Source organism: Pocillopora damicornis, chromosome 11 (assembly GCF_964200805.1).
Source record: "Pocillopora damicornis chromosome 11, jaPocDami1.2, whole genome shotgun sequence".
Lineage (NCBI taxonomy): Eukaryota > Metazoa > Cnidaria > Anthozoa > Scleractinia > Pocilloporidae > Pocillopora > Pocillopora damicornis.
In genome coordinates, this window is record NC_142680.1 from 15,421,048 (window position 1) to 15,448,228 (window position 27,181).

General features: G+C 38.6%; 1 protein-coding gene, 1 long non-coding RNA gene and 2 pseudogenes across 4 annotated transcripts; 2 read left to right on the forward strand and 2 right to left on the reverse strand.

Moving 5' to 3' along the window:
- The first annotated feature begins 789 nt into the window (after positions 1-789).
- Positions 790-1,753, forward strand: LOC149037770 (uncharacterized). Its single transcript, XM_089186391.1, has 2 exons — positions 790-1,062; positions 1,382-1,753. The coding sequence occupies exons 1-2, from the start codon at positions 910-912 to the stop codon at positions 1,751-1,753; spliced, it is 525 nt and encodes a 174-aa protein (XP_089042517.1). The 5' UTR covers positions 790-909.
- A 12,340-nt stretch (positions 1,754-14,093) lies between these two features.
- LOC149037771 (uncharacterized) lies at positions 14,094-16,049 on the reverse strand (annotated as a pseudogene). The gene is made up of 3 exons (XR_016180775.1): positions 15,881-16,049; positions 15,618-15,700; positions 14,094-15,486 (listed from the first exon to the last, which is right to left on the reverse strand). The product of XR_016180775.1 is annotated as an uncharacterized LOC149037771 (transcript).
- Positions 16,050-18,144: 2,095 nt separating this feature from the next.
- LOC113668530 (uncharacterized) lies at positions 18,145-19,200 on the forward strand (annotated as a pseudogene).
- Positions 19,201-21,546: 2,346 nt separating this feature from the next.
- LOC149037772 (uncharacterized) lies at positions 21,547-23,166 on the reverse strand. 2 transcript variants are annotated; one of them, XR_016181099.1, is made up of 3 exons: positions 22,841-22,963; positions 22,473-22,545; positions 21,547-21,799 (listed from the first exon to the last, which is right to left on the reverse strand). It is a non-coding gene; the product is annotated as an uncharacterized LOC149037772 (long non-coding RNA). The 2 variants fall into 2 exon arrangements; XR_016181100.1 differs by lacking the exon at positions 22,473-22,545 and having other exon boundaries at positions 22,841-23,166.
- Between the last annotated feature and the right edge of the window lie 4,015 nt (positions 23,167-27,181).

The following is a 27,181-nucleotide window of genomic DNA, read 5'->3' on the forward strand; positions in this document are numbered from 1 at the left end:
AGCCCTTTTTTAGTAAAATCTATGGGAGAGATGTACTAACCCCAATATAAAAGTCATTCAATATAACAGAGATTTCTCAATTTGAGAATCCAATGAATGCCCTTTTCCTTATAGCTATCTAAGGCCTGGTCTGAGCTTTAAATACATATATTTATATATATATTTTTTTTCAAAATATTCAGATGTCATGGAATCCAGATACAAAATGGTCAAGCTTCTTGTAGACAACCTCATCCAAGGCGAACTCATTGAAAAAAATTCAAACAGCAGCTAAGTTTGCAGTTTAGGATAACTTCTTTCTAATTTATTGTTACAGTTGCAACAAGATTTAATTTAAAAATAAATTTTATTTAACTGTAATAAAACCCTTCACTCCCAAGAGTGCTTGGTGTTCAAATATAATTTAAGATATTGTATTTTATTGAAAAAAAATCCACAGATTTTATTCACAATTTGTGTCAAACCAAATTTAATGATTGATTAGGACTATTTTATATGAATAGCTGTAATTGAGGATTAATCCATATGAAGTTTTCAAGAAAAGAAAAATAAATCAAATTTCATCCTAATATTACTACATGTTGATGTTAGTAATTAATCACAAATATTTTACATGTAAACCTTAATTGAGCTTGTAAATAAATTTCATTGAATACTTGAATTTTAGCTGGGGTTTTTTAATTTAAAGTATTTATTTTATATCATTAGCCTCAGACTTTTGCTTAAAATTCCCAGTAATTCTCCACATTCCTAGAAATTTCTAGATTTACCGCTTTTCAGGGATGGTCATACACCGATATCACGCACCGCCATCTTGGATCGAGTGCCGCACCAAAACGAGGGTGGACGGGCATGCGGTCATTTGGAGGGTTGCGTTACATGGAGTTTGAGTGGAAATAACTCGCAAATATGGCTCACGATCATTGCTGTGTAAATTACTGTACGAACGACAAACGAAACGAAAGTGGTCAGAATTTGTCGTTTTTCAACTTTCCTAAAAATTCTTCACAGAGATCGAAGTGGATTGCCGCGATAAAGCGAGATGAAGGGACGCTTTTTCAGGTGAGTGTCGAGTCGTGACTACAGCGAGCTGTCAAACGCACGTGTGCACTTTTGATATATATGTTCGGGAAGTTTTTCGATTTAAGACTCAGTTAGTTCCCGTCTTACTTGCTTCTTACACGTGAATTGCGTACTCGATTCATATCCAGAGGAACTATAGACTCATTACATTAGATTTTGGTCGATTTTGGCCGAAACTGTCAAACGCACATGGCACCGGTTTGTTTGTTTTCATTGACTCGAATATGATTATTAATATTCCATGAGATTCTCCCTTGTTATCAGCGATTTAATTCAGAGTGTTAAACTCGTTTCCTAGATCAAGAAAGGCTCTACTCTAGTGTGTTCTGCTCACTTCAAGCCAAGCGATATGTTTAAAACTATAACAGGGCTTATACGTCTGAAACCAGGAGTTGTGCCTTCGCAGTTTCAGTGGACAAAGTCCAGCCAAGACCGCCCACAAAATAAACTACAAGAGTTAAAAACTATGGCAGAACAGCAAGAACAAGAGGAGCGACGACAATCTTTTGTCGATTCATTCCAGCAGGATGTCAAAATGGAGGAAGGGGAGACTGGATCAGGAGGCCAGGGAGCCAGTGCTAGTGATGAGCAAATGGAAGAAATGGCTACGGACGAACCGGAAAACGAAAACATGAGAACCCGCCGAATTGAGTGCAGTGGAACAAATTGAAATCCTTAAAGCACAAATCAGTGATTTAGAGCAACAGGTGGAAGATCTAAAAGGGACCAGGTTTGGAGCTGAAAACATTTCCAAAGATTCTGAATTGCTGACATTTTACACAGGCTTTGTATCAAAGGAACGATTTGATAGCTTTTATAGCTGGGTTGAACCTTATGCTAGAACCATGATAAAATGGTCCCAGATTCAGCGTGAACGAGGCAAAGAAAACTACAAGCGGAGGCGCAGCAGTGGCAATTTTGCATTGTCACTCTATGACCAACCAAGGCTGTGCTCTAACGGCGCCCGGTCGCCTGAGGCGACTAACATTTGGCCTCGGGCGACTGAAAATATTTTCTTGGTCGCCCGGCCGGGCGACTGGCTGGTGTTGGTTTCTTGATTTACAGTCAAAAAAAAAAAAGAAAATGTCGTTCAATCGGGCGCGCGTTGATATTCAAAGGTCGTTCCACGTGAATGTACGTGTAACATAATCATCGACTTTGATCGTGACAAGCTGCACAGTTTTCGATTTTAACCGCTTTTCCAAATAGTATTATAATTTTTCCTTTAAATTAGGATGGCTCGTTAGTTAGTTTTTGAAAAGCAATTGTTACTTCTGCTCTGACAGGCGTAAAGTACGGTCGACGATTAATAAATCGCTAAATGAACACGGGAGTCGTTCTTTTAAAAGAAAATGTTGTTCCATCGGGCGCGCGTTGATGTTCGAAGGTCGTTCCACGTGAATTCGCATGTAGCATAATCCGGCTTATACTATTTTGCGAAACGAAACGAAACGAAATCGGGTCAGATGAAATAAAACAAAAGGAATAATGCAGATATATTTTCAAATAAGGTAAAGATAACTTTCACAAGGATTTTGGAGTAATCTTTCATTAATACGAAGGATTTTTATTCATTTCGCAAAATAGTAATTTTAGGAGAGTTACTATTTTGCGAAATGGACTATTTTCACTCTGCGGTGACAACGTGACCTCTTTCATGTCGCGAAAATACATTTAAACATTACAAATTAGTATATAACCGAACATTTTGGCCTCCTCTTATTTCTTAAACCGTATTAAAATATATTTCGCAAAATAGTAATTTTAGGAGAGTTACTATTTTGCGAAATGGACCATTTTCACCCCTGCGATGACAACGTGACCTCTTTCATGTCACAAAAATACATTTAAACATTACAAATTAGTATATCACCGAACATTTTGGCCTCCTCTTATTTCTTAAATCGTATTAAAATGTATTTCGCAAAATAGTAATTTTAGGAGAGTTACTATTTTGCGAAATGGACTATTTTCACCCCTGCGGTGACAACGTGACCTCTTTCATGTCACAAAAATACATTTAAACATTACAAATAAGTATATCACCCAAGATTTTGGCCTCCTCTTATTTCTTAAACCGTATTAAAATGTATTTCGCAAAATAGTAATTTTAGGAGAGTTACTATTTTGCGAAATGGAGAATTTTCACCCTGCGGTGACAACGTGACCTCTTTCACGTCACGAAAATACATCTAAACATTACAAATTAGTATATCACCGAACATTTTGGCCTTCTCTCATTTCTTAAACCGTATTAAAATATATTTCGCAAAATAGTAATTTTAGGAGAGTTACTATTTTGCGAAATGGACTATTTCACCCCTGCGGTGACAACGTGACCTCTTTCATGTCACAAAAATACATTTAACCGAACATCTTGGCATGTTGCACCAACATGACAGTTTTCCAGTGGCGTCTAAACATGTTTAGACTCTCCGTCTCGTATAGAGAACAGAAGCATATCCATGCCGAAATAGTCGTCCAGCAGTTTTATAATCGCAAGTAATACAGTTCCTTTGCTTCAAAATTTTTAATAAAAATAATATACATGGAAAAGTTACGCGTACGCGCTTCTGATTACACCCCCGTCGCACACCTCTTCCTTACGAGCAAGAGATCGTGTTTCGCATTTGCGCAAGTTCCACGTGCTGCAAGAAGTTTGCTTTGTGCTCGCTTTGTGTGCTGTTAAATCAGGCAAGATTATGGCTTTTAAATTTCCTGTTCTTAAGCCCAAGACCATCGACTGTTCAGGTCTTCCAGTTCATGATTTCAAGTGTTTGACAAACAAGGAAATCATTGGTAAGGGCGCTTATGGTGCTGTGTTCACTGCTAACTGGCAGACTGTTCCTGATGCGGGTGGGAAGCCAGCCGCTGCGGAGAAAGTGGTCGTTAAGAATTTGCTCGGCGAGGACATATTGGATAAGAAAACGTTTGTAAAGGAAGCAAGAATCATTCAAGAGTTGAAACATCCAAACATTGTGAAGTTCAGGGGAATCTGCAACAATCCCTTCGCCCTTATTCTCGAGTATGTGTATTTCGATTTCCAACCATTCGGTATCGAGTCAAAAGTTAGCTCCCTTGCAGAATTTCTTGGTGTTCTTGAGGGCTCCGATTGCGACGGTTTCGTCACCCCTCAAGTCATCTCCACCATTTGCAAGGATGTAGCATTGGGTCTTAAATATCTGCACGACAAAGATGTCGCCCATCGGGATTTAAAGCCGGCTAACATCTTGGTCACCAATCAACACTACTGTGATCTGACTACAAGTGCTCAGAGAGAAGGCTGGGAACAGCGCCCTCTGCTATGTAAGCTAACTGATTTCGGTGAAAGCCGCTCCACTAAGATACAAACTAATTCCATCCTGCAGTCCCAAGCTGCTCGAGTTAATCGAGGAACACCGGTATATATGGCCCCAGAAATGCTGATTGAAGCGATTCGTTTACCGCTTGCATCAGGAGAAGATCTTAAGAGAGCCGACATTTGGTCTTTAGGCATGACCCTGTTTGTATTACTGAACCCTTGTGTCAAGTATCCCTACTTTGATGAGATACAAGCAGCCCTAAGAGAGGGAAAAACACCTCTGCAAGCACTGGAGCATTTCTTCATGACGAGAAAATTGCCAACGGAGCCACGCAAATATCAACACAAGCATGCTACTGACTGGTATTCGGTCAACAAGATTTGGCTTAAGTGTGCTCAATTTGACCCTGATAAACGGCCAAAGGTTGAAGAAGTGGTTTCCATGATCAGCCAGGGATCTAACATGTCTACTCTTAATATCCCCTTGAAGGTTAGTCATTTGTATTTTTTAAAGGGTAATATTTTTTAATCTTGTCAAGAACGAGGAAAATGTTCGTGAAAGGGTCATTAATGTAACCCAGCCAGTAATCGAGCTTTGCAAATTTCCTGAAGAGTGCGAAGTGTTCCGTGTAGAGAGTAATTTTACAAAACTGCAGTTTATCAAAATATACCATTTTAACTTTCTGCAAACAACCTTGTTCTTTTCTCTCACATGATGATTTGGCATGGAAATACGTTTCACAAAGATATTTTAAAAACCATTTTTTAAACGACAATTGTAGACACAAAAAAATTAAAAACCACATTATCTTACTGGCAAAAAGGAATTTGGAGAAGTATTTGTTGGGAAAGTGGAATATTTCCAATGCGTGGTGACAGTCTTGTCGTCCTTGTCTCCTAAAAAATCCCTCGAACATCAGATAAAACAAGCTAAAATAAACTTATAATGTTAAAAATAATTACAGTAAAGATTATTCATCTTTGTGTGAAAGTCAAACTTTATTCCTCATAGGTCAGTCAAGCCTCATGCCTAGAACAGTACGACAGAAGGGTTGCACAGATTGTATCCAGAGGTGACAAGGTACCTGAAGAATTTCCGGATAATGATGGAACTAATGCCTGTGCCTTTCTATGTGTAAAAATTGCTCATGAAATACGTAAGTTCCGAGAAGAAGCAATTGGGGGTAGTAAGAAGCTGTGGCAAAATATTTGCGAAGTGGCAGAAAATGTCATCACAGAGTTCCCCCGAGTGGTAAATCCATACAGGAATTGTGAGGAACTCTACGATGTTCTGTCGGCGTACCAACTGATACGGAGTGTTGGTGCTGAAGTTGGCAAGTACGATTTTTCCGAAGAAATCTTGGAGAGCGACTTCGTATTCTCCCAAAAAGGGCAGACTAACCTTGTCCATGCCTTATCTTCCATGTTATCGAAAAAAGATTTTTGCGTTGCTATCTACACCTGTGAGCCATTAGTCTTCATAATTGGCCTTGCAAGCGACTGCATCTTTATTGTAGATACCCATCCTGTTCCCGCCGAAGTTGGTGGTAAAGGCACCGGCCTTCTCAAAGTATTTTCAGAGGTAAAAGAAGAGGAAACGGCATGCGAAGGAGTCTGTCGCTGGATATGGCAGCGCCTGGTTTCTAGTGGTGTAAAAAATTATATGTTGCAGTCGCTCTCTATAATGAGCGAAAATGAAAGGTACCAGTCCTATTTCTTATGATTATTACAATATTATCCTTTACTGTTATTACACCGACGAAAGTGTAGCAGAGGAAATAGATGAATATCGCTTGATGTCCAAGTAACTTTACTTTCGAACACGGTATCCCCTGGACCTGAGAAAGCAAATTTACCATCTATATATTTGAAATTAACTTTGAACAGGTTGTCCAACAGATGATATTGCGGGGTTTCGTTTTTAAAATAATTTTTCTTTCATTTCAGTGTTTCGCCATCTTCGACTAGTAAAGAGCTGGGATTAATAGAGAGAAATGGTATGCAATCTTATCGTTTAGGCACAGATGTAATAATAGCTTGCTTAATTACCACCAACTTAAAGCCGAGTTTCAGGTATTCATATACTGAGCGAGAATTGTAGTGAATACAGTTTGACTGAAAGCACGGTTTGTATTTACCTTAAAGCGTCACTTACAAAACCGTAGTCGATTTTCGTCGTTTAAGATTAGCACTTTCCTGTACAAACCATTAAGTGAAATACATTTCCCTGATGCAACTGTACTCATTCATGTCTGAACAGAAAGCTTATTTGGTTTTACATTTCAACGAACGCCAGTTACCCTACTACGGTAAAATTACGTACTTTTTTAAGGAAGTTACTGACTGTCTATTGTGGGGTTTGTCAGAATTTGAAATACATGAGAATTAAACTGCATAAATGCAATGTTGCCTTACTTGATACTCTGAAATTCACAGATGATTGCTCACCGATTGGCAACAGCGGTGCCGAAGAAAGTGTAGGGAGGGCAGAGCTATCTGTTCCAATGATTGTGCTCAGCAGTAGTGATGGCTCCGACGTAGTCCATACCTCAGAAAGCTATATACATATTGGCAAAGGCCTGGTAGAAAACGAACCTGTGAAAAGTTCTGTGAGCATCAGTTTGGCGTCCATGAGGAGAGATGAGCCCGTGAATGAACTGGATATTACGGGTTCCACAGATGGCGCTATTTACAAAAAACTTCAGCAGTTTATAGAGTCTCAAACACGCAGAGCCAAAACGAATGCATTCTCCAAGACCAAAGTTAACCTAAGTGCAGCCCGCGAGCTGGAAGAGGAAATGGAAGACGATAGCGGAATCCCTTCATGTTCCAAACGACCCTCGAAAAGGTCCACGTAAGTGCCAAAAAAAACTAAGCGGGACTTCTGTTTTTCGGTTATTAACCTGTGTATTCTCCATTAGTATCTTAAGAAAACAGGAACACTCAGTTTTTGCTTTTCCGAATAGAATCTACACGTCACATAAGAAGAGAATTGTTACAAGCTAATGATAGAGGACCCACCGAATTAATTTATTTGTTTCTTTTATATGGAAACGATTAGGTCAACTGAAGTCGAAATAGCATCGCCGTTACACCAAAAAAAAAGACGGCGGCGGTCTCACGTATCTTCTTCGAGCAGCCTTAACGTGTCTGAAGAAGATGAGCCCGAAGTTGGCTCCGACAATGATAACTACGATCCCTACAGCAATGAAGACGACTCCGAGAAAGCTCAGGAAGGTAAAGAAAGATTAGAAAAGAGAAAGGAAACAAAACAAACAAACAAAATTGAAAAGGAAGGGCAAGAGACCACAGTTGAAATGATGAATTTTGAGAAGTTGGAAAAAGGTTTTTAGAAACCACAAGTTTAGTTTTCTCTCAACTGCCCAGAGCCTTTGTGGTTGATTCAATCGATCAGAATTGAGATTTTAGAAGAAACAGACGGTTTTGAAACACCTTGCGTGTTTCACTTTAAGAAGGAGTTTTGTATAAATGCTTTATAATTGGTAGGCGTTCATTTAAGGTATTTTGAAATATATTTTCGTACGAAGCATACTATATTTCCCCATAATGATAGAGAAAATGGCTGCAAATAGTATCAAGAGTTTTTGCTTATTATCTGTGTTTCGTTTGTCTTTTTAGGCCTAAAATTCGATGGGCAACCTGTTTTTAAAGTTTCTCAGAAGGGTCTTTCAACAAAAGAAGTTATAGATATCTGCATCGCAGGTAATTTTGACACTAAGAAAGTCTGCCGCAAGGTGGCACACGGAGTTACCGAGTCGGCCATTTTTATTGTCGATCTAAACATCGTTAATGAAGGAGATTTGACGACGGATGGTAACGGAGTATACGCGCGTCACTCTTGTCCCACCGAAGTTGTCAGGGTAGATTTTTCCAGTGAATCTCGTATCAAAAGAGTCAGCAAACGTAAAAAAGGAAAAAATCCTGAAGGAAGCCACATTTTTTCTGTCAAGCGTCATTACAGCTGGCATGCTTCTTCAGATGAGTTTTGCCGTATTATAACTAAGGTACATGACCACCGCAAAGGGGAGCTTGGACGATATGCTGTTATACAGTATAAAGTAACAGAGGAAGCAGAAAAGCTATTTTCTAGAAAGGCCCATGGAAACGTGAAACATCACAAAGAGGCTTTTTTTCGAACAAAACCAAGCGTCCTTACGAGGATAAAACAGTATGCCGAAGAGAATCCTGCAAAGCACGTAATCACGAAAGTACAGCAAGATGCAGGTGGTGTTTCTAATGTCAAATCTGTGTCCGACATCCCACGTAACAGAAAACAAGTATACAACCAAGCCAGCAAAATAGAAAATCGCATTCGTTCTCGGAGTACAGGACCACAAAAAGCAGCCGATTTTACCAAATTAGTTACTCAACTGCAAACTTCTGACTTTGTAAAAGATGTTTCATTTGGTCTTCGCCACGGAAAAGATACCTCCCCAAACACATTCGCAGCGAAAGATTTGCATATTGAATGGTTAAAAAGTTTTTGTTCAGGAACCAGTCCCAAATCTCAATGCGGTATCGATATGACTTACAACTGTGGACCTTTCTATTTGACAACTTTAACTTTCCCACATCCAATGTTTGTTCATAGAAATGCACGCGATAAACACCCAACTACTTTGGCAGGCATCATGACAAGCACAAGTAGGGAAATGGAGGACTACGAGTACCTAGCAGCAAATTTAAAGAGGAAGGGCATCTGTAATCTAACCTATGGAACCGATGGAGAAACTCCTTTGGAAACAGGCTTCGAGAAGGTATTTCCAATTCATGGAACTTCTTCAAGTGACACAAATATCCATCTCCGATGTTTTGACCATGTTAAAACAAACATATTAAAGAAGTTAACAGAATTGAAGGTACCGTCACCAAAGCAAACGGAAATAGCTCGCGAGCTTCTAGGCTCTGAGCATGATGGGAGAAGGATTATAGGTCTTGTAGATTGTACCTCTGAAGAGCAGTTTGATAAGGAGCTGAAGGTTACTGAGGGCCAATGGCCAGAGGCATTTACCAAATGGCTTCACTCAAGTGAAGGTCGTCTTCGACCTTTATCTGAGAGTATGAAGAAATGCATGTTACGACCTGTTCGTGTTGCTGCTGGCCTTGGAAACCCGCCAAACAAGTGGCAAAACCACAGAACCGAGGCATACAACAATGTCATAAAAGAGGAGATTTCCAGACAGAAAACTGATCAGGTGACGATACACGATCTCATTGAGAAAAGCGTAGTGCAGCCTCATTTAGACGAGCTGGTTAAAGCCATCTATCGGATGGGAGAATATCGTCTGTCCGCAGACTATAATCACCTTGAGGTGGATCCATTACAGTGGACACAAATGACATCCCAGCAACGCGACGCAAAAATAAAAAAAGTCTTTGGTTGTATCCTTCCCAGCAGAAGGAGGGATGAGGCCATCACTAGAAAATTATCCATAGGCCTTGTCGAGTGCCAGCTCTCATTACAATTTCCTTCTTATGAGCTTAAAGATATATGGAGGAGGGCGGAAATCATATTGTCGCATTATAAGATCATAGAACTTGCAAATACAAACTTCTGCGTCACTGAGTTTGATACCAGTTACACAGTAAAAACAAAGAAAGAGAAGATATCGTGCGACAAGACCTGCAAATCTTTCCGTGATAGTGGTGGTTTGTGCCCTCACGTCCTTGTTGTCGCTGAGAAGATTGGTAAGCTGCGAAGTTTCATCACCACTTACAAGAAAGCTTCTAACAAAATGGGAAAAATCATCAGCGCAAACCTCTCTAAACAGCTTGGGGGAAAGCCGAATCAACGAGTAAAACAAAGAAGAGGGAAAAATAACGTAAGCCAGGTGCCAGTCGTGTCAGAAGAAGACCCTTATGACGTTATGGTGCCAAAGCCCACGAGATACATCGAGTATTACCAGAATGACGAGCCCTTTTATGTGGTGTTTACTCATGACTACTCGAATGCAAGAACATGCACCGGTTGCACAAATGAGTTCCCCAAGAGAGTACAGATAGCGCCCTACGGCATTGTTCTACTTCACGAGGAGCGTTATCGCTACCCTAAAAAAGACGATAACGGCAATGTTGAAATGGTCGTAACGCATAAAAAAAAGGCAAAGAGGTTTTATTGCATTGATAAGAGCTGTATCCTTCCAAGGCACCCGTATTTCTGGAGAGGCTTGATAACTGTCACCAACAGTGTAAAGCAGCGTTTGAAAGACGGTCACAAGGATTTGCTTCTTGCAATGTTGAAGTTTGAAATAGGCGAAAATTACACAAAGACCTAATTCAACAAATTAATAGTATTTTAATTCTTGTTTCTACATTAGTCTATTCAGTCGTTACAGTAGAACTCAGCCAGCTCAAATTTCCTAAGGAGACAAAAAATTGTTCGAGTTAGCTGATAGTAAATGACTGAAAAATTGGGCCAAGGGAAATTGGATCTCATTCGAGTTACCGGGGGGTTCGAGTTAGGGGGGTTCTACTGTATTTCAATCGCATTTAAAACTTTCTCAGGTTTTGGGTTTCCAGTAAATTTGTAATTTTTAAAGCATATGTAAATCTTTTAAGTAATCAAATATGTACTGTTGACAATAGAATGGCAATATTTTTCATCATGGCGTAAAAATAATTCATTTCGTAGAGTAGCAATTCTTCCAAAATTACTACTTAAAGAAATATATTTTTATACGGTTTAGGAAATAAAGAGGTGACCAAGATCGGGAGTGCACCATAATGTAATGTTTAAAAGTAAATTTTTGACCCGAAAAGAAAGACATTTTTGTCATTGAAGGATAAAAATATTTCGTTTCGCAAAATGGTATGCCTGCCAAAAACTACTATTTTGCAAAATGTATTTAAATACGATTTATGAAATAAGAAGAGGACAAAATCTTACTGCATCAACCAAATACATATTGTGTGACACGAGAATGGCAACATCGTTGCCGCCCGCCGAGAGTAAATAATCCATTTCGCAAAATAAACATTTTTCGGAATTACTACATTCAATTAGTTTAGAAATTACTACATTAAAGAGGAGGTGACCGAGATCTTTGAGAACATACTATAATGTAATGTTTAAATGTATTTTCGTGACGTGAAAGAGGTCACGTTGTCACCGCAGGGGTGAAAATAGTCCATTTCGCAAAATAGTAACTCTCCTAAAATTACTATTTTGCGAAATACATTTTAATACGGTTTAAGAAATAACAGGAGGCCAAAATGTACGGTGATATACAAATTTGTAATGTTTAAATGAATTTTTATGACATGAAAGAGGTCACGTTGTTACCGCAAGGTGAAAATTGTCCATTTCGCAAAATAGGAACTCTCCTAAAATTACTATTTTGCGAAATACGTTTTAATACGGTTTAAGAAATAAGAGGAGGCCAAAATGTTCGGTGATATACTAATTTGTAATGTTTAAATGTATTTTTGTGACATGAAAGAGGTTACGTTGTCATCGCAGGGGTGAAAATGGTCCATTTCGCAAAATAGTAACTCTCCTAAAATTACTATTTTGCGAAATATATTTTAATACGGTTTAAGAAATAAGAGGAGGCCAAAATGTTCGGTGATATACTAATTTGTAATGTTTAAATGTATTTTCGCGACATGAAAGAGGTCACGTTGTCACCGCAGAGTGAAAATAGTCCATTTCGCAAAATAGTAACTCTCCTAAAATTACTATTTTGCGAAATGAATAAAAATCCTTCGTATTAATGAACGATTACTCCAAAATCCTTGTGAAAGTTATCTTTACCTTATTTGAAAATATATCTGCATTATTCCTTTTGTTTTATTTCATCTGACCCGATTTCATTTCGTTTCGTTTCGTTTCGTTTCGTTTCGCAAAATAGTATAAGCCGCATAATCCTTGACTTTGAACTTGACTAGCTGCACAGTTTTCGATTTTAACGGCTTTTCCAACAGCATTAAAATTTTTCCTTTAAATTGGGATGGCTCATCAGCTAGTTTTTCAAAAGAAGTTGTTACTTCTGCTCTGATAGGCGTAAAGTACGGTCGGCGATTAATAAATCGCTGAATAAACACGGGAGTCGCTCTTGTATGCTAATTTAATATTTTAGCCGGCTTTTTACTGCCGTGTCTGCGAGGCAAAAACATAACTTAAGATTGTTTTTCCAGTAAAACACGATGTATAAAGAAGAAAAGATACGTTTTTTTTGTGATTGTTTTAGAAACGGGTATAAACTCTACAAGTCCCGCATTGTCCCTGGTGTCGTTACAAGTTATTACGTATCACGCACTAAAAATAAAATCGACCGAATCCACAAAATTAGAATTTCTAAAGAATTAAGTATACAGAGTTCAAACGAAATAGTGTTTTGCTAAGCTTACATAATGCTTTGAATTGAACTTCAATGAGACAGTTTTAGGTTTATCAGATTATCTTTGGTATATGTATACTATTCATTTTTCAAAAAATAGTTTTGCAGTGCTTCTGTAAGTGTGAATTAAATAATTATATGACTATAAGTGATGATAGGTTTTCAGGAGGTCAAAGGATACGATGTTTCATGAACATAAAAACAATAAATAAATGCACATAGTTCTATTTGACTCGTTACGAAAACAGTTTGTTTAATTTTTAATAATTAACTGACTGATTTTTTAATTTGGGCGACCAACTAGAAGGCCCAGGCACCTCAGCTAAAATGTTTGGGAGCCCGAAGGGCTCCCCGAAATTTTGATTTGGGCGACCATCTTTTAGGCCTGGGCACCCAAGCTAAAACACTTGGGAGCCCAAAGGGCTCCCTGAAATTTTCCTTAGAGCACAGCCTTGCCAACTGTTTTTATTTATGATCAGACTAAGGTTGGGATTGCTGGAGACAGACTTAGGAGTAAGATTCAATATTAGCACAAGTACTGTCAGCAGAATCATTTTAACTTGGGCAAATTTTCTGTATACAATGCTTGGCCAAGTGCCAATTTGGTCCACAACTGCTCAGATAAAAAATAGTATGCCTCAGTGCTTCAAAACCACATACCCTAAAACAAGGGTTATCCTAGACTGCACTGAGATCAAAGTCCAAAGGCCTAGCTCTAAGGTTCTGAACTCAGAATTTTACTCTGCATACAAGTCGCATACCACCCTTAAATGCCTCGTGGGAATAGCTCCTCATGGTGCAGTAACATTTGTAAGTTCTTTATATCAGGGAAGTATATCAGACAAAGAGATAACCAGGCGTAGTGGAATTTTGTCACTTATCGAAGAAGGAAACGAGGTCATGGCAGATAAGGGTTTTCTGATTCAAGATTTATTACAACCCCTAAAAGCTACATTGACAATCCCTCCTTTCCTGTCTAAGACAAAGTCTTTGCAGTTCACCTCAAAAGAAGTAACAGAAACACAACAAATTGCCCGCCTCCGTATTCACGTCGAGCGAGCAATCAGACGAATCAAAGAATATAAAATTTTTGAAAAAGTTTTGCCACTTTCGTTGGCTGGTTCAGTAAACCAAATATGGACAATTTGATGCCTTCTCACAAACTTTAGAGGGCCACTATATTGAAACTATAACTTGCCTGTTAGTATTGTGTAGTTCCATTACATTTCCTTACCCCCCCCCCCACAAGAAGATTTTAGGATAGAGGTGGTGCCCCCTTGTAAGGGAGGTTCGAAATCACATTCTCTATACAGCTCACATGAGTTGGTTACATGTACTTAGTCCAAAAATCCTAAATCCTTTCATAAATTATTTGTCTCTGCTGCTGCAGCATACATCCTATTTCAAGCACTTATCAAAACATTAGGCTTAGTCATACAGATTTTTTTAACTATGCTTCACAAAGCAGGCTATGCCCCCACTTTTTTTAACAGTTCAGGGAGGAGGTATTCAAAATAAAATTTGTCTAATTTCATCTTCATCTCTGAACAAAATTCTGCATCAAACCTCACTCTTTCTAAATGAAAGTCAGATTTACAATAAACATAAAAATCTACCCATTCACAACCTGTCAACATCATCTGTCCCATGATCTGGTAGTAATAGCTATGTGTTTTTCGAAGTTTATAAACCCCATTTACACATTTCAGATATTTCAGCTGCGAGATTGAATCCGTAATAGGGCACTTGATTTCCAGCAGCCCCCAGGGATTGTTTTCAGAGGGATCATAGACCCTTCGATCTGGAGAGGCAGCCAGATGTGGACATGATGGGTTGATAACAATCCCGGCAAGGAAAACATTGCAATCTCCACTGTCAGCATATGCAGAAGCTGCCTCTTCTTCTGTATTTATACCATGCCTCATGGCTGCAGTTTGCACAGTCTTCTTTAGTTGCCTTACTGCCAGTGATTCAAAGTCAGCCCTTCGGGCACAAACATCCTTATAATTTACTCGAAGATAGCCTCTGTACCCTCAGATCATGCCACTTCTGAGTGTCAGACTGCTCCCTTGTTTCTTCCTCATATAAACAGGATTGTGCTTGTGAGACACTAAGCCCTTCAGCAAAGTTAAGTTCTGCCAAAGTAGGCACAAATGTATAATTGCTTTTAAGCAATGGTACACCAAAAGGCAGTGGCTCCTGTGGCCCCTCAACATTAATGTGAATTTTTGGATCATTGGTTGTGTTCTGACGTTGTTGGTATGATATAACTGAGCCATGAGCTACTCTCCCTAGTTTACTATTCACATAGTCCAAACTGTCAGTTTCTGGAACAATACTGTTTACTTGCATGTCTTCATATTGTTTGAATATGTCTCTCATAGAATCAATGATTTTGGGTGAACCAAAATGTTCTGGAATCGGATTATACAGAGTGGACCGTACTCCATCTAACCTGCGTATTTTCTTTTTTTGTGTTGCATCATTGCTCGGTGGTTTCACTTGCTGCACCAGCACCTCTTGCACCTCGCGGGGATTGATTCCTGCTGTCCTTTGAGGAACGTGCCATGTTTGTGGTAGACTTGTTTTTAACATGGCAGGAGGTACACTTTTTAAGCCCAGTTTTCTGTAATGCTCAAGGAGGTAAACCAGTCCTATTGCATGGTTACAGAGCCCTGCACCTGCTTCACAGTTGCAGGAGGTACTGGTTATTTTAACTTCGGGAGTCCTTGATATCTCAACCTAAAAAAAATTAAATGGATAAATATCTGCTGTGAATGTGTGTGTGTATGTTTTAAGAATTAACTCGTATGAAAATTACATCAAGCAAAGTTCGAGCTGAGACAAAACTTAAGTATTATAAATAAGCTTACCTGTAACCTCCTTGGCTCTTCATTTTTTCTCTGTGATTTGTAGCTTCGAGCTCTAACAATTACTTCTGTATCCTGAGTTTTTACTGAAAGCAAAGTGTGAATATGGAAGTTTAATACACTATAGATTTTGCACAAGAGATTTCGAATGGCGAATCGTGCAATAAACGAAAAAAAAGCACCATCTAAGATGCCTAAAGAAGCATGCGTAGCGTGAAATCACACCAGTGTTGCAGGTAAATTTGAGACTGAAAGGAAACTTTTACCTTCGACATCGAAGACATACCCTTCGCAGAAGTTACTATAACCACGAGTTACCACCTTCTTCGGGACTTCTCCATCGGTCTCAAGCCATGCCTCGATAAAAGAGGCGTCAAAAAACGGAACATTGCGGAGAGATTTCGACCACGCAGCAAAAAATCCACCTTCAGCCATATTGGCTAAACAAGCATGTCGTCTAGGATGCCCGTCCAGCCTCGTTTTGGTGCGGCCCTCGATCCAAGATGGCGGTGCGTGATATTGGAGTATACTCGCACGCTCGCGCCATTCGTACCCATGCTTCGCACGCCAAAAAAACTATAGAGCGCCAGCAGAGGGGCATTTTGTTGCGCATGTCCGGTAAATTTTAGTTTGATGCGAGAAACCGCTGGTATGCGCCTGCGTCGGTTTCCCTTTCGAGAATCACGATAGAAAAGAAGCAGTAAAATAAGTCGGAAAAAACAATGGTTCGAGTATTTGAGACAACCTTTCTTCTCATTTTTTCTTCTGTAACGTAGATGGAAGCGGCAAATCCTTGAAATTATTGTGTGATGTGTGGAAGGAAGTTATTTTCAGAATGCAAAAGATTGTTCGAGTCTTGTCTCGTGATTGTATGGGCGATCGATGAAGATGATGTTATTTTTGAAGGATGCAAGTGGCCTGTCGAAGAGTACAAAAGAATTGGATAGTATACTTTTATCGTGTCATTGCTATCTCAACTTATCGGTGATCATTTGAAGTACTCGCCTTTCTGTAAGCATTTTTTAGAGCTTCAACTGTACTGCTAGTGCAGTGTACCTCCAATTTTGGCAAAAATGTAAAGTTTACAGAGGTTTATGTTTTGTTTCAAAAGTTCTTTTTTGACATGAATCACAACCGACAGGGCCGATTACCAAAATAAAAAAGGTCAATGTCGAGTAAATCGACCGGGACGTAAATCGTAACCGGGACGGTGGCGTGATGGCGTGCGGAAGTGATTCCGAGGGCTCCGAGAATTCTGTCGAATTTGTTGGCATTGAATCTTCCTTACTTTCCTCAAACCAATACCTACTTTGGGACGACAAACAAAGTCTATTCAAATGGAAAGGGAGCCTTACACAACTTCAAGAGTTCTGTTTCAAAGATTTGAATTTGGAAGTTTCTACAACCGCGAGTACCTCTGAAAGGTCAAGTACTTTGAAGTCGAAGACAATCACGTTGGTTTTATTTAACAGTACCGGCACCCTTCAAGTCCAAGGTCCTGAAGCGAAAACGTTAAAAGCTAAGCTGAAAAAGCTTCTTCAGCTACCGGTTGATGACGACTCGGTTATTCTCGTAAGAGAAGAAGAAGCCAATACACTGGCATTTAACAAGAACGGCGCCAAATCAGTACAACAGGAGTTGGACTTCTTAAAATCCGAAGTTCTAAACTTATGGGCTCATGTAAAAGAGAAACCTCAAGAGGAAGATCTGAGATCCGAAAATTCTCGACTTCGGGAAACAATTCTTTCTTTGAAGGAAGAAAATAAAAAGTTAGTCCAAGAACGCGATTCTTTAAATTTTGCATTGCAAATCGTATCTAGAGAAGCAGCTGCACAATGCCTTCCAACGAATAACACCCCTAATGAACGTACTATTGTCCCAAACTTGGACGAGCCAACACCTTGTGCCAACAAACCTCAAGACTCCATTGTGAAATAAAAGAAGAAAAGAAAGAAATCGAAAAACAAAGGAGGTCTTAATAACACCCCAGAAGGAAAAGAATCCGAACCGACCAAAACAGATCCAAAACAACCGAAAGAGCGCACAACCCTGCTCATAGGCGATTCGATGATCTCAAGAATACCTGGAAGAGACCTGGGAAAAGCAGTGGGCCATAGGGTTATAGTCAAGCCTTTCTCGGGTGCTACGACAAAGGCCATGAATCACTATCTCAAGCCAAGTCTGGAATTTTCGCCCAACGAAGTGATTTTACACATTGGGACTAATGATCTTAAAACCAGGGAACCAAAGGCTGTTGCCGAATCGATAGTCGACCTCGCGAGACAGATCGAGAGCACCTGCGATACTACAGTCACGCTGTCGGAGCTTGTATGCAGAAAAGATAAGCTTGACCAGGCCGTAAAAACAGCCAACAAGCATCTAGAGAAGTTCTGCCATCAAAACGGATGGAAATTAATTCATCATGAGAACATATCTTATAATGGACTCAACAAAGGTGGACTGCACTTAAACTCTAAAGGTAATGTGCAGTTTTATAATAATTTTAAATCGCACCTAGAATGAGATAATGTGCTGTCCGTCAATGCCGTGCGAAATCGATCAAGCAGCCAAAGGGGCGTAAAATCTGCCTCAATATTGCCACCTTTGCGTGGCTTTAGAATGGCCTCACTCAATATAAATCAATTAACTACACATATAGACGAACTAAGAATCCTATTAGCAAACAACGATATAGATATTATTTCTATAAACGAAACAAAACTGAACGAGAGCATTCAAGATCACGAAGTTCATATTCCGGGATACGAAATAATTCGCCGCGATAGACTTACGAAAGACGGCGGGGGGGGGGGTATGTTTCTACGTTAAAAATTCAATCAACTTTACAGTACGATCTGATCTACATATGGATGCATTAGAGAATCTTTGCTTGGAAATCCATAAGCCAAAAACAAGACCTTTTGTGATTGTTACGTGGTATAGACCACCTGACTCTCCTATTGGCATTTTTTCACCTTTTGAATCCCTAATTGGGAAATTGGATAGTGAAAATGTAGAATTTTTTGTACTGGGAGACATGAACTGTGACATGGTCACTGCACGATATGACAATGATACATCCAAATTAAAGAATATTGCTGATGTCTACGGACTCGAGCAACTCATCGCTGAACCGACGAGGATAACACCCACCTCGTCAACTTTAATTGATTTAATTTACACCAACTGCTCGGATAAGATCGCCTGTTCGGGAGTTTGTCATGTTGGGATAAGTGATCATAGCATGGTGTATGTTTATAGAAAACTTTCTCTGAGCGGGATGTCGAATGGACATAATTCAATAACATACAGAAATTTCCGAAAATTCGATTGCCAAAATTTTCGAGATGATATTCAGTCTCAATGTTGGAATAATGTATATGAGTCTTCCGACCCAAACGAGATGTGGCAGCAATGGAAATGTACATTTCTAGCTATCGCTGACAAACATGCCCCACTGAAAACGATGCGCGTTCGTTCACGAAGTTCTCCGTGGATTACCGCTGAGTTGAAAGACTTGATGCATAATAGAGATATATTAAAAATCAAAGCAATCAAAACAAATGATCCCAATGGGCTTGAGTGAAGAATGAGTGTTTACAGTGTTTTGAGTGAAGATTACAAACGCCCGTGTAAAACCCGAAAGGACGTGGAGTCTAGGCGCCCGAGATGCTTTTCGATCACATTCTCGCTCGACTCAAATAAGGGAGGTAAAATTCTCGATCAAATTAAAAAAAAAGCTACGCAAACTATGATGTTTTAGACGTGTAAGCCCAGTTACAGTCTTATACGTATCCTCTGGCTTGAAGTGAGCCGAGCAAACCAGAGTAGAGCCTTTCTATATCTGGCAAATTCGTTAAAACTGCAAATTATCACGCGAATAAACGAGGGAGAATCTCATTATTACATAGTACCAAATCCGAGTTAATCAAACAAAACATGACCATGTGTGTTAAACAGCTTGAGCCAAAATTAAAATTAAAAACATAATGTAAAATCAACAGTAGATTAATAAATTGAATCCAGCGTTATGGATATGAAATTAATAAATATGTTATAGATAAAAACTGCTGGCTGAGTCTTAAATCGAAAGGAAAAGTCGATCGCTAATAACACGTGCATCTAACAGCTAACTGGTCACGACGCGACTCTCACCTCGAAATCCGATAGCAGCAATCCATTTCGATCTCAAAAAGTCATTCGAAGGAAAGTTGAAGAGAGATAAATTCTCACCACTCTAATTTCGTTTGTCGTTACCACAGAAATTAACGCAACAACGATCGTGGGCCATGCTTGCTTGTAATCTTCAGTCAAAACACTGTAATGTAACATAACCCAAAATCTCATGCCCGTCCAGCCTCGATTTGGTGTGCCACGCAATCCAAGATGGCGCTGCGTGATAAAGGTCTATTAGAATGAACAGCACTCAGGTGAGCCAGGTTACTTCTACAAAATCGCTTGGTGTGATTATAGACGATAGGCTAGATTGGCATAGTCACGTCGAAAAATTGACAAAAAAGATTGCCTCTGGTATCGGGTGCCTAAAGCGAGTCAGGCATCTGATCCCAGCATCGACCTTACATCTGCTTTACCAAGCTTTAGTAAAACCTCACTTTGATTACTGTGACATTGTCTGGGGTAGCTGTGGGATAACGCTACGAGATAAGCTGCAGAAATTACAGATTAGAGCAGCCCGTGTTTTGACATTTTCCAGCTATGATGCCGATGCAACTAAGCTACTTGAATTTTTAAGTTGGAAAAATCTGACAAGCCAGCAGGAAATTCATAGAGTTACCATGGTTTTCAAATGTCTGCACGGGCTAGCTCCTGAATATCTTAATTCTAAGTTTAAATGGCGTAACTCTGCTTATGACCTCAGGGACTCTGAAAATAAACTCAATGTTCCTCTACCTCGCACTAACTATTATCGAAAAAGCTTTAGCTATAGTGGAGCCACATTATGGAATAGTCTTCCATGTGATATAAGGAACACAGAGTCTCTGGGGTTATTTAAACGCAAGATCAATGCCACTCTATAACGCACGGCATTCACGGAAAACAGCTTTTAAATATTAGTTAGTGTTTTAATTTTTAAATAGTTTTAGGTAATGTAATTGCTGATGAATTGTTTCGTGCTTAAATAAAGATTATACTATACTATACTAGAAAAGTAAGACAATGCTAATGCTAGAGATATGGTAGCTCCATCTGGTTAGAAATGGAGGAATAATTATGGATTTTATCAGAGTAAGATAAAGTCTTTTCAATCATTAGTCTCGGAAATATCATCAGATATGATCGATGATGTGGGGAAATTGTGAAAGAAAACAAGTACTACTTTGGGCTTCCAGTTGTAAGATGAATAGTTAAATCAATTATTACCCAGTGAAAATCACTATCATTTATCATTTCAACTGCACAAAAAAATCATATACACTCTTTGCAACCTTATTCTCCAACCTATTAAATTACAAGAGTTGTGTGACAATTTGATGGTCTGAAAAGACTCTTACACATGCTAAACAACAAAGAACCAGTAAGGCTGATATTTAACAGTGAGGGTAAAAAAAAAAAAAGAAGCCTTTTCTTTTCAGGAATAAGACTTAGTGAGGTCAGATTAAACTGATGTGAAGAGGTTTGTTGACCTCTTTATGAAAATTGATGCTTTACATCTATCAGATTTTAGAGAAATGAGACCTAAGTCAAAAGGGGACTTTGATATTGCATATTCTGCAGTAATGGGCATCAGCTTGGATGCCTATTTGCAGAAATTAATAGTTTTCAAGCCAGGGGTTTGGCTGTGCTAATTTTAAGGCAGAAAATCATAAATCAGTCGCTTAAGAAATTTTTAGCTCTGCCTGGAAGCTCAAACACTGTTATGGAACAGGACAATATTTCACCTGATCACTCCTCATATTGTTTTCCCATGAAATTTGGACAAAACTTTCAAAAAACTTTATTGGTAATTTTATAGTTGCAAAAAAAGGTATAGACACAAGTTGCATATAGCATAAGCTAGTTGAGGCAAGTTGTGTGGAGAGAACAAAAGATTGATAATTTATACCAGTAGTAAGCTTCTGGTACTAATGACATTCTCTTGAATGCCAGCTTGCCACAGCAAATGTCACACCTATCCTTTCTGTCAATAGTACTGACCATATGTAGTGGGGTCACTTCACATCTCCCTAAACAGCAGAGAACACAATAGTTAATTCCAATCATCAGTCTCAGTTAAGAAATAAAAATTGAAGGATCAAGACTTATCTGGCAAAGAGAAATACAAGTCAAACTGGTTTGAAGACATTTTAACCCGAAATTCGTTTTCAAATATGACAGAAATACTGTAGTTCACATTCTAAAGAAAGAGAGTTCCAGCCCCTTGAGTAATTATTCATTTATTGTATCGCTCACCTCATGTTTTAAGAACCAGAGAAAGTTAGATAATTTTAATCTGCGAGTTTTATAGTACACTTCGACTCAAAATTCATTTCGTATGGCAGAAGTATTCTACTGAAATAAACAAGACAGAATGAAGCTGACGCCATCCGTTTCGAATAACACATGAACATGAAGAAAACGGCACCAGTTTAAACTCATGAGACAAAGCCCACAGATTTTTCTGAGGTAAATGAACTGGTTAGACCGAAGGCTAAATAAATAAACAATGAACTGACAGTGGTGAGAGATTTGGGGGCCATGTGATAAAACAAGTTCTACCGAAGTTTATCCTCTAGTTAGCCCTTCAAGCCCAAAAGGGCAATCAGAAAAATTCTCACCAAAACACAGCAAAAAAATTAGATAAAACCGCAGATGATCGAGGCAAGACTATAAACGTTGTTAAGACGCATGCCTACGTACCAAGTACAACAGACTTGGAGAGCAAAATGGCCAAAGACAGTTGTGAGCCATGACTTTGAAAATCCACCTCAACCTCCCAAAAACGAATTCGCCGAAGGTTATAGAAAGAGCAACTCAATCCTGAAGCTGGAACATTTTTTTAAGCCTTGTGTCCAATGGGACAACAAAGAGAAAGAAGATAAGATGTTATTTGAAGTGATTTGAAGCTTGGGGGCCACCTCGAACTTAACGTAATTTTATTTCAAAGTTGAAGTAAAATAAGATCAAATTGTAAACTACCTTCTATTGTCGTAACGAATATCTCACGATCGCCTCCACACATCACTTCGTGATTTATAGAAGTAAGACATCAACATCTTAAGACTAACCTTCAAGGTTTGTAGTCTCATGTGCACATCTTGATCGTCAGCAAATCAAATCTCAAACTTCAAGTTTTCGACTTTTTTTCGCGTTTTGTTCGCACTTTGATCATCAAAATATCCTCATCCGAAGAGCCAGCAAACTCCACAAGTATCCACAGAGTTAGAAATGGTAGTAAACTTGTCATACTCTTCCATCCCTCTCCAAAAAATATCACAGAAAGGTGTCGATCGCTCAGTTGAAAACCCGCAAAAGCGCGCTGAAAATATCAAAATGGCGCCGAACGCGCCGAACAAATTTTCTTGGCGCATGCGCAACAAAATGCCCCTCTGCTTAGAGCGCCACCTTAAACGAAAATTGAATGGACGAATGACACACGGACCCTGAGAACCTCCTGTTTGTGAAGTTCTTTTGAAGTTGGTTGTACGAACAGTACACAAGAAATGAGAAACTTTTATCTTTTTTATGGGGGCCTTAAAGAGACTCTTGATATTCAAAGATTCATGTAAATTTAGGACATTAGCCACCGAACATTTTCCCAACTGTAAGAAGTGTTTTGTACTTCGTGTGATCTTCAAAGAAAGGCAAAAGAGACAGGTGTTAGCCTAATTTGCCAACAATCCTGCCCAAAACGTTTGGATCACGCATCCCTTTTTCCAAGTCCGTCCCGTGTATCATGAGCAACGTCCGTTCATTTTCCACCCACGAAAGCAGACTTGTTAATATTCCCTCCCCCTTCCTTTCCCCACCCACACTCCCTGTGTTTAACATTGTTCAGGGTGGGAGGGTGGGTGCATGGTACTACTATTTACCAGATAAAACGATAGTTCCTAGACGTTTTTGCCAAGATTGTAGGTTTTTATTAGTAAACAATATATTGTGAATATTGTACAGGAACATGAAAGTAAACAGTTTTTTTGTTTAAAAAGAAAATTCTTCTATTATGTATTTACAGAATAACAACGCATTAAGGCTATACAATATATTATATGCACAAAATTCCAGCTCCTCACAGAAACATGTTGCAATGTTGGAACGAATTTGCAATGATTTTGCTTTTTTTTTTTTTTTGAAATGTGAAACGAGGTGTGGACGGGGAAAAGAAGAGTCCTTTGGCTCATCAACTTGTAAAACAGTTTCTTCAATAAAGAACTTTGTGATGAGTGCTAAACTGTTTTATCATGATTTTGTTTTTACTCCAACCTTAAAAGGGGCTACAAAACATATCTATGGACATCGAGGAGAACGCGTAGAACCAAAATCTTGGTCATAAGTTGTTAGGACACCTTTATCGATATGCACATAGGCTTGATTGAAATATGTTATTTTGCATCAAGGAACATGTGAAGGAATATCTGAACCGCAAATAACAACGGTGAGAGTTTGTGACTTCACTTGAATGGGAATACGCCCGAGACATTAAAATCTGCGTTCTCTGATTTTGCAACCATCATGTATATGAAAAAGAATTGTCGCATGTGTGGCAACTAAAAAATTTCGTTGTCAGCAGAGACAATTTTCACTGATACTTTGCCAGGAGACAAGCAATTTATATCAAGTCTATTTGTAGCCTGATTATCACAGGGCATTGATTTCAAGTCGATCTGGATTTCAAGGAAGATAACAGATCAGCGATAAAAGCCGAAGTTTGGTTGACAGGTTTCACCCAGAAGGAAATCTCAGAGTCTAACTGAATCATTTGCCTTATCGATTTCGGCCACTTAATTTTTTCCATTGTTTTTAAAAGAGAAATTATTAATGTTAACTTTTTTTATGACTAAAGGTTATGTTGATTAATTTTTCCGGCCAGCGGCGAAACTTTATTTGAAATAAAATTCCTCAGAATTAAAATGGCTCAAAAATAGAATCCGAGTGTTCGAGCGTTAAAAAAAATTGTTACCAAACCGATCAAAATAAAACGTATAAAACGCTGTAAACAAACGAGCGCGAGCTTAGTTCCATGAGTCATCTACGAGAAGGTTGGAAAGCGGAATGTTTTATTTTATGAACAAAAAACATATGTATGGCAATATGATTTTATCTTGCGCATCATATAATTGCTTTTCCTAGAATAACACCACAAAAAAATAAGTTTACAGTCGAAACGATTTAATGTAATGAACTTAGTTTGATATGACCATAAGGTTTCTTTTTTTTCGGATTAACCGATCAGGTTTATTGTTCTCTTTACTGTAGCTATCAGCACAATGTTCAGCAGAAAATACCATTTCAGTTTCGAGTTTCATCAGTCATAGCATCGAAACAAAACAAAATCTTTCTGTCTCCAAAATATCAAGTATCCGTACCACATTGCTATTTCAAGCTTGGATTTATCTCCCAGCGACTGTGGTGTAATTCATTTATAAAGAAGAAAAATTCAGAGGCTTTTGAGCGTAAGTACGATCTATGATTCATTAAACGTTGAAAAATATGTTCGGTGCTATTCCAGCATTACAATATATAGAGTGTGTCTCTGTAAGAGCGGTCCGGTCGATTTTGCTTGAGACGCGGATTTCGCTCATTTCTTGTGTGTTGTGAGACATTCAAGTACCTATACTAAAACCGCAATCCGTTTGATCGTATCTCTTTATTTTTCAGAGTTTTACGGAAATTAAATTTCACTCGCCCGAAGGCTTGTCGTGACACTTTTCAAGACTATAATTTAAGACAACTTTGGAGGACAATTTACAAAAAACTACGGAACTCAGCAAAATATAAATACCACAGCCATGTGTATTCACTCTATCTTATCTATCGAGGTGACTTTCGTGAACATCACATTTCAATCAAGCAAACAGGAAGACTTGAATGACACCTTATCGGTTCACCTAAGTCACACACGCCAAAACCGATCAAATTCAAGGTAAATTTTTGAAAAAGTGAGGCGTTCTTAACTGATCCAACTAACATAGCTAAGAAGGAGGTGCCATAGAAAAGGTAACTACAGAAAAAAACTTTGCGGCCCGACCTTTACGACAACTTTCTAACTCCGTGAACTTACCTAATTTTCGGCAATCTCCAAGTTTGGCCGCCATTTTGAGGGACTTGTCAACATGAAGCGTAACTAATGTAAATCAAGCAGGTAGATCTGAAACCGTCAGAAATACATACGAAAGGAATTCAAATGAACTTTACTTTCAATTAAAGCGGCAAAATTTGAAATTGTTCGTTAAACTTACCATCGCTCCATCCCCATGCAACCATTTCTTCCAACAATTCAAACACTACAACTAATGTTCGAATTCCCCTCGACGATTCCACCGTAAGAAATAACCTGTTCTACCCAAGCTTCGACTCGAATGTGAAGTACGAATCAAATAACATAACCGCTTCATCCTTAAGGCAATATCATGCTGGTATTTTGATGTTCTGATCGACAAATACGGTGATCAGGAAGCGACCGCCATGTTTACCTCATAAATGTTATTATAATTAATTTCCGGCCGACTCGCTGACGAGAACTCCTAAAGGCACATAAAAGAGCTCACGGCAGCCAGTTATCTAATAAAAATCAGCCACCAGCCAAAAAGAAGCAGAGAAAACATGACAATTATTTTGAAAAAATTAAAAAAAGCAGCGTTGCGGTGCATGTTTGCAACTTTTTAAGTGGAGGTAAAATCGATCAACTCATTGCATGTACAATCATAATGTACTGGATCTTGAATTAAGTTAATTGAATATTACATTCAAAATGAACAGTACGTAAACGAAGCTGTAATGTATCTGATTTTAAATTGTTATGCATGACTGACAGCTTAGTGGAATATTGAACAAATACTGTTAAAATTGCTTTCACTTAATTTCAGCAGTTGAAGATCATAATGTAATATTTAACTACATTTGGATTAAATCATTATACTGCTGCACATGTATAACTTAACATATCACAAGCATTATATAACTTTTAATGTAATAAGAACATGACTTATGTATAAGTGTTCTTGCACAATAAGAAAAACATTTGCACAGGAAGGGCAAAGTAAAGTGATGTAACCAATGTTATGTTACATATATTACTGTTAACAGTAATAAATTAGAGTGGAACCCTGGATCTGTTAAAAATGTGCCTGTCTTTCCTTAAACGGTGTAAAAGATAAGTTATACCATTCTGACTCGTAATGAATCCTCTCTCCCCTTTAAACGGTTTTCTTCTACTATAAAAGATATCTACATCAATGGAATTTTTTTCACATATAAAGGCAACTTGTAATGTCCACTTCAACAACCTTACTTTACCAAGACCCATACCAATTATTGAATATGCAGTGTGGTCAAAAAAGAATCAGTGTATTGGTCAATCCTTCACATTCAAAGCGCCCAAAAGAAATGAGCATGAATTTGACAATCGA

What these genes read in the sequence shown, in the direction of transcription:
- LOC149037770 (XM_089186391.1), top strand. Translation starts at nt 910, where the DNA reads ATGGCTCACGATCATTGCTGTGTAAATTACTGTACGAACGACAAACGA. An exon ending in ATGAAGGGACGCTTTTTCAG is followed by an intron (nt 1,063 to 1,381) that starts GTGAGTGTCGAG and finishes CTCGTTTCCTAG; the next exon opens with ATCAAGAAAGGCTCTACTCT.